Consider the following 7,830-nt stretch of genomic DNA (forward strand, 5'->3'; position numbering starts at 1 on the left):
GGGATTGTGCATAATGCACCAACCAACTCAGTGCAAAGATTCAACACATATGCATCACTTTCTGACACTCACCTGCAGTCGCTGACTCTCAGTTAGAGATGCACTTTTCCCTCTGGCTCTCTAGAAGACTCCCCAGCTCTTCTTGCAGTTTGGTCTGGTTCTCTAAACTCATCTTGAGTGCAGATTTCAAGACCTCTTGCTCTTTTTCCTTCATCACTTTGGCTCCCTCCATCTTCTCAATTAAGGCCTGTTGTGCTGCTCTGCATTGTGTAACGCCAGCCAAGAGACCATGGACCACAGTGCCAGGTGAGCCATAATCCAGTTACAGGTGTTCTGGGCTGAACTGGACCTGGCCATCCTGAGAAAGACACAAACTAAAGCGACCTTCTGCTGTCTGGTCTGACAGGGAGGGAAGATTATCTGGATCAGTGTTGAACCAGCTACTGAGGCTGGGCTGTGTGCTGTGTCTCTGGTTGTGAGTGGAAGCTACATCAGCATATCTACAATGTTATTTTAGGGACCTTATCAGTGCTCTGAGAAATAATTATACATTACTGTTTTAGAAAACATCCAGTTTTTCCCTGGATACATTTCTTTCATGTCCTCGTGGCTCTAAATGAGTGTGATAATTAATCCATGATGCAGTAATGAGATGAGTATGGTGGGATTAAGACTTTTTAAAATACAAAATTAACAGTTATCATTCAATATTTTTTGGACCCCATTGAGTTTCATTGTATGGACAAAAACAGTTGAAACATTATTTAAAATATAAAGCAAGTCATACATTTTTAAATTACATGATGGCAAAAAATATTAAAATTTTCATTTTAAAATTATACAAATATTAATTATTCCTTTGATGACAGCATACATTAAAAAAAACTAAAAACCAGAAGGTGAAAGAGCCAAACAGAGACATGCACTGTTGATTTATGTCAACACATCTCATGGGAAGCTAACAGTTCTCAGAATATTCATAGATGTCCTGTGGTTTGAAATTTCAAAGTAAATAGTTGCATTTACAAGACCCCAAAAATCTAAATGTTTATCTGAGTAGCAAAACACGATTATGTTACTATGGAGATGGAAAAATCTTTTGTTTAATTAAAACTCTGGGACTTTTAACATCTCTAGACATGTTGAAAAAATTTGATAAAGAGGTTGACAAATGCTCAGAGCTATAAAACACTATACTTCACCTACCAGTGCGTTCCTTAGCCCACACACACCAAATAAAGACACTGTAACTCTATTCTTCTTCAATAATTTTATTTGAATGGACTTTTCTGATGTATATATAAACTTGTCGTAAATAAAACAACATAACAGGTACAATACTGTAAGCAAACAGATATGAATATTGCTATGACTTTACAAATGAGCACACCCATTTCCAGATACTGATGCTCACTCACATATGGAATGTCATACAAAAAAAATTGAATGTTTGGAGTGTGTGTTTTGAACAAAAGAAAAGTGTTTAAGCAATAGTTCACCCCCCCAAAAAACAATTCTATCATAATTTACTCACCCTCATGTTGTTCCAAACCTCAAAACTTTCTTTTTCTGTGGAACACAAATGTTTCAATATACTATGGCAAAGAAAAAAAAAGATTTTTAAAATATCTTCTTTTGCTTTCCACAAAAGAAAATAAGTCACATGGATTTGGAATGTTATGAGAATGAGTAAACGCCAAACTTTCGTTTTTAGGTGAACTATCCCTTTAAATTCTCATATTCATACATACAGAAGCAGCTTACTGAATATTCAATATTTGTACAGATCATTCAAGACAGCATTTAAGACTATCATAAGTGTAGAAGTCGTTTCCTTTGTCTCATATCATAAAATTAAAATTTGATTTGATTTGCATAGGAAAAGCGGACATGCAGAGCAACAAAAGCGACTGGCATCTTGAGATTCTTCAATTCCTCATAGAGGACTGTGTAGTGCATTACTCACAATGTACATTAATATGCTTTGCTCTGAGTGCTGTTATAGAGTTGTAAATAAACTAGTTTTTTATCTACTGATCCAGCATGTATATTTTTGAGGTGACGATTAAAAATACTAAATGCTTGCTTCAGCTGTAATAGACCGGCATCACATAAGGATACTGCAATGCACAGGCAAAACACATGCACACCCTCACTCAGGATTTATAGAAAATACCCATTTGCATTGCTTTTGTTCTAGGAGTAACATTAACTCTACAGGCTTACATGAAGCTTATTGCAAAGTTTAATACTCTATCAAGCGAAGATATTAGATAGTCACTGCGTTCAGAAAGCAAACAGAGCAGCTCAAGCCATGCTGGTGCTGCGAGTGTCATTTTCAGCTGAAATCGAGCGCACCAGCTCTTCAACCCAGCGCACCTCGGAGACCATCTGCTCAGCGAGCACTTCATAGCGGTTCTCCAACCGGCCAAACTTGCGTTTGAGGGCATTGGCCGACAGCATGGTGGCTCGGGCCTCTTCCTGGCTCTGTCTGCGCAGGGCTTGTGCTCTCTGCAGCTCCTGTTTGATCTGATTGAGATCTGCAGCGATGCTTTCATTCTCCTCTTTGTACCAGCTTTCTTTCTCCTCATAGATGGAGAGCAGAGCGGCCACGTCCTCAGCGCAGGAGCGCTGGTTCTTCTCCAGCTCTCGCAGGCCATCCTCGGCCACTGCGATCTCCTCCATGACCTGCGAGAAGCGCTCGAAGTTGATGTAGGTGTTGTTGGGAGGCATGCTGGAGTGGGATTTGATGGTGTACTCCTTCAGTCGGGTGGTCTTCAGACGCCTGCGATCTGTCTTGCGCTCGCTCTCCTCAGGTCGAACGTTACGCCTCTTGATCACCTGTATGGGGGGATGGGATGGGAACTAGTCAAGCACTGCTCAAACGGTGACAAAACTCAAGAGGGAGAAAAAGAGAAGCATTCGAACCTTGATCCAGGGGTGCTGGAGACTGTCCTCGATTGTCATTCTCTTCCTGAATGTTAAAAGCAAATATTACATTAAATATTAATAAACAGGAATGAAATTTGCTTCATATTAAACATATTTGCCTCATATTTTTTATTTTTATATTTTCGGTTTTAATTTTAGTAATTTTTTTTAAACACAATTTTTTTTTATTTGTTTTTTTTAAATGTGACCCTGGACCACAAAACCAAGTCTCAAGTCACTTGTGTATATTTGTAGCAATAGCCAAAAAAACATTGTATGGGTCAAAATTATTGATTTTTCTTTTATGCCAAAAATCATTAGGATATTAAGTAAGGATCATGTTCCATGAAGATATTTTGTAAATTTCCTACTTTAAATATATCAAAACTTAATTTTTGATTAGAAATATGCATTGCTAAGAGCTTCATTTGGACAACTTTAAAGGTGATTTTCTCAGTATTTAGATTTTTTTGCACCCTCAGATTCCAGATTTTCAAATAGTTGTATCTCGGCCAAATATTGTCCAAATATCGGAAAGCTTATTTATTCAGCTTTCACATGAATAATAATCTCAATTTAGAAAAATTGACCCTTATGACTGGTTTTGTGGTCCAGGGTCACAAATCTAATCCTTACACTTTAATTTATTACATAATTTTTAATAGCTTTAGTTACAACATTTTACTAACTTTGGATCCTTGACCAGCAGTCGGCGAATGAAGTCCTTGGCGAGCTCACTTGTGTTGCTGAAGTACTCTTCATCAAAGTCATAGTTGACAGCTGAAATGTTGGTAAGTGTTTCTTGTTTGGTCTCGCCAAGAAACGGAGAAGCACCACTCAAGCTACAGACAATTAATAATGCATTAATATTAGTCAAGCAAAGTAAAACAGCATCATCTGGGTGTGGAAAATGCATGCAATCAATACAGCCAAACAAGTAATTTATGTGACATCACATTAACTTACAGTATATATGTGATAACTCCGATGCTCCTGCAGGAAAGACAATCACAAAATAATTAATTATGAACAAAAATAAACAACTGATAAACTGAATATCATTTATTAACAATCTAAGCGATATTTAAAAAAAATATCATTGATAGCCAAGACTCACCACATATCTGCCTCCAGGCCAAGAGGCTCATAATTCACAATTTCCGGTGCTACAAAGGTTAAAAGTTATGACAAAGATTAAGGACACCCAATTAAGTTATCATAAATAAGGGTAAAAATTATTAAATTTTATAATAATCTCAGGTTCTCACCAACAAACTCAGGGGTTCCAAAGATGTTTTTAAATTCATTTCCATCTTTAATTTGATGAGCAATTCCAAAATCTATCAGCTTGATTCTGGGGTTCGGCACATTTTTGTCCAGCAGCATTATGTTCTCAGGCTGAAAACAAAGTGATTCAAGATGTTTGTAGTACATGTTTCCATGCTCCCCCAAAAATAACTTGAGAAATGCATCTACATGAATAAATAGCAAACCTATTTCACACAAAACTAAAAAAACTAAAAATGTACTCACCTTCAAGCCATCCAAGATGTAGAGGAGTTTGTTTCCTCATCGGAACAGATTTGGAGAAATTTAGCATTACATCGCTTACTCGCTAATGGATCCTCTGAGGTGAATGAAGCTTTTTCACTGAAGGAAGCATTATTATGGATTATGTATATTAGCCGGAAGCAAAGGTTTGAAGTTAAAAATACCTTATTGATGGATTTATTACAAACATGTAGCTTTTCACTTCCCAAGATATGAACTGATGGACTGTGGATTACTTGTGGAGCTGTCTGAACTCTAATTATGACTGCACCCATTCACTGCAGACGATCCCCTGGTGAGCAAGTGAAATTTCTCCAAATCTGTTGCGATGACGTAACTACACATTGGATGGCATTTTTGGCTGAACTATTCTTTTAAAACAAATCCTCCTAGTGCTCACCTTCAAGTCAAAGTGTGCTATGCGTTTCGAGTGGAGGTAGTGAACTCCGTCCAGGATCTGCTTGAGGAACTGTGTGGCCTCCTCCTCAGTCAGTGACTCCTTCTCAGCCAGGAAGTCAAACAGCTCCCCTCCAGACACCAGCTCCAGAATCAGGATCACGTCGGTTTTGTTCTCAAAGATGTCATGGAGGGTGACGATGTTGCTGTGCTGGATCTCTCGAAGGATGTTCACCTCTCGCTCGATCTCCTCTCGGCTCACACCTCGTCGGCTGGATGACAGTCGTCTCTTCTTGATAAACTTGGCGGCATATTCTGTTCCGGTGCTCTTTTCTTTACATTTACGCACAATAGCAAACTGCCCACTGGGAAACAGGGTACAATAATACATAGAGAAAACAGAAATGAAAAAGAAGTAATAATGTCTTTGCATATAGAATATAAGGATATGGAACAGGCACAAAAAACACTACATATATGAACAGAAGAACATACTGTACGTTCCACAAAACCAAGCTCTAGTAACATTCTAAAGGAGTTCGAGAGTACTCGTTTAGGTAAATGGTATAAATGCTGCATAATGCAACCAAGGAAACTCTTAAAAATCTGATCAAATGTGTGGTTGACATATTCCCCTGATGGCTCCTCTCTGGCCCATCTTTTCAGTAGTCTCATTTGCACTACAGCTGTTCTCAGGCTCAGAGAGCGAGCATATGCATTGTAAAGCAGTGATGTCATGCTGCAGCAGCACAGCACAGAAATCTCCACGTCCATATATAGAAAAAAGGCCAGGCTTGTGTTTGCAGATGATTAAGTCACTGTGCTGGGGATTTTTAAATTGCAGGGCTCTCATAATGTTTGTTGTTACACCGCACTGATAAGCACAAACACTACATTCCCTTGGCAACTCTAGGCCAAACACTATGATGTATTCACTTGCCTTTTAGAGCTTTCATAACTACATAATTATAGTGCTTAATCAAACATTAAAAAGATAGTAGGCTAATTCAAATCTTAATCTTTGTTTTATTCACTATATGTGAGATCACTTTTAAATCAGGTTAAATTCGTTTTTACAGAGTTTTAAGGAGGGAAATGACATCTCTTACCTTCCTAACTCCTCTCCCATTTCATAGTATAGCTCCACATCCTCCTGCCTGAAGCCAGCCATGATTTGCTGACTTCAAATGAATCAATCTGTTAGAAAATGACCAGAAATAAGGCCTATAGTTTAGTTTCACGGTTTTGACCTTGTCTTCAGTCCACTAAAGATTTTGACACTTTGTTGACAATGACTATAAATGGTTTCTAGAGTGCACATGTTTTGGTATTTACTCTTGACCTCACAGGAAGTTGGATTTTAACCTGACATGGGAATGAGAAGTTCCATGTGCAGAATGTGGCCATTCTAGTCCTACTTAAGTCATTGCCTGCAGTCATTAACCAGGGTTGCCAGATTTTTTGTAACCTTCTTTTGTTTCTGTGTTACAGCCGTTTAACAGCTATCTTATTAATGCAGTGCAGTACAAACTTACACTAAAAAATGCATCTCTAAAGCTCATGTTTCGAACCTTAATGAGTAAAGATAACTACAATAACAAGCATTTATTTGAGCTCAGAGGTACTGTTTCACAGCCAAAAATAAGCTGAAATGTGGCCAATAAGTTCGTAAGAGAAATACGAAATAATCATATTACGATAATCCACAAAATATCTACCAAAGCACTGACTATTTCCAGGTCGCCATCCGGCTAACTTGTAAAAGAAATGGCCAACGAACACCGGTAAGCTACGTAAGTTACACACAAAACACATTACGGAATAAATATATAAGATTTTCTCTTATGTGCTATTAATGATGTTATCTATAACAACGCTATCTATGATAAGTAAACGCTGAGAGTGTGTTACACACCTTAACGCCGCCGCATTCCTCAGCCAATGGCTATTTTCCGGGTGCTGCGTTCTGGAGAGGCGTGGCTTTTTCAGTGACATCATCGAGACGCCACCGCAGGATGACGTCAGCTTGCGTGAACGTGCTATTAAGCGTTTGGCAGTGTTAGCATCGCTCGAAGCTAAAAGCTACTTGTATGGGCTTGTTTTGCACTGTTCCTTTGTCAGTGTTACCACAACAGACTCATAACACATATAAAAAGGTCTAAATGAATGAAAGAATGAGTTTGCCTGGAAAATCTAATAATAAAGAAACAAAAAGAAAGAAAGAAATACTTACACAAGAGAGACATTCACAGTGCTAGGGAGCAGGGACCGATTTGAACCTCATTGCCAGTGTCAAATAATCCTCATTATTTACTGAGCACGTGTATTAAATGAAGTTCAGCTATGCCTCACGTACATAATCTGTTACTGCATGTTGATGTCAGGCGAACAGAAGACGTTCTGTGCATAGCCTACATATTATTGTGATATGTGAGTCTGTAATTGTGTCATTTATTCCAGACGTACTCATATAAAGCATTTTACGGCGGTAAAGTTAGTTTGACGTTTGTCATTTATTATACATTCGGGTTTTTTTGCCAATTCAACTCTTCGCGGCTTTTATGTTTTGAGCCCAAACTAACTCAGACAGACATAAATATATGCCATTTATGATGCACAAGGCTTAATTTCTAGGAATTAAAAAAATAATGATTAACCATTTAAATTAATTAAACAATTTAACTACGTGACATTATAATATAAAACCAATACTAAAATGTTCGCAAAAGCCTTTAAATTCCATCTGAAATTTTCTTCTAAAATGAGCATTTGTATCACGCTCCCATGTTTAGGTAAAGCACTTTCACTTTGATGGCAATCAATGTTAATTTCTTTGTGAAATGGCTGAATATAAATGTATAATCTCAGGGAAAAAAGGTACAACGCTGTCACTTTGGATGTACCCTAAGGTACAAATGTAAAAAAAATATATATTTTTTTTCACATTAACTT

The 7,830-nt window shown here is 37.7% G+C and overlaps 1 protein-coding gene across 2 annotated transcripts; it reads right to left on the bottom strand.

Annotated features, from left to right (window-relative positions):
* Window positions 1–1,674: 1,674 nt before the first annotated feature.
* LOC107591350 (death-associated protein kinase 3-like) lies at window positions 1,675–6,903 on the bottom strand. Of its 2 annotated transcripts, none has more exons than XM_016280488.1 (9): window positions 6,794–6,903; window positions 5,988–6,075; window positions 4,883–5,243; window positions 4,200–4,329; window positions 4,049–4,097; window positions 3,898–3,924; window positions 3,621–3,773; window positions 2,929–2,974; window positions 1,675–2,841 (listed from the first exon to the last, which is right to left on the bottom strand). In XM_016280488.1, exons 2-9 carry the CDS (start codon window positions 6,047–6,049, stop codon window positions 2,308–2,310), a joined length of 1,362 nt encoding a protein of 453 aa, XP_016135974.1. In that variant the 5' UTR covers window positions 6,050–6,075; window positions 6,794–6,903; the 3' UTR covers window positions 1,675–2,307. The 2 variants fall into 2 exon arrangements, with proteins under 2 accessions (XP_016135974.1, XP_016135975.1); XM_016280489.1 differs by lacking the exon at window positions 6,794–6,903 and adding an exon at window positions 6,597–6,662.
* Window positions 6,904–7,830: the final 927 nt, after the last annotated feature.

This window comes from Sinocyclocheilus grahami, unplaced genomic scaffold (genome assembly GCF_001515645.1).
Source record: "Sinocyclocheilus grahami isolate Dianchi unplaced genomic scaffold, SAMN03320097.WGS_v1.1 scaffold141.1, whole genome shotgun sequence".
NCBI lineage: Eukaryota > Metazoa > Chordata > Actinopteri > Cypriniformes > Cyprinidae > Sinocyclocheilus > Sinocyclocheilus grahami.

Bases quoted from the DNA above. Each gene is read 5' to 3' on its own strand.
- LOC107591350 (XM_016280488.1), bottom strand. From the start codon at position 6,049: ATGGCTGGCTTCAGGCAGGAGGATGTGGAGCTATACTATGAAATGGGA. The intron at 3,774-3,897 runs GTAAGTTAATGT...AATTGTCTGTAG, and splicing joins GGAGTTATCACATATATACT to CTTGAGTGGTGCTTCTCCGT. The intron at 2,975-3,620 runs GTTAGTAAAATG...TTTAACATTCAG, and splicing joins CTGCTGGTCAAGGATCCAAA to GAAGAGAATGACAATCGAGG.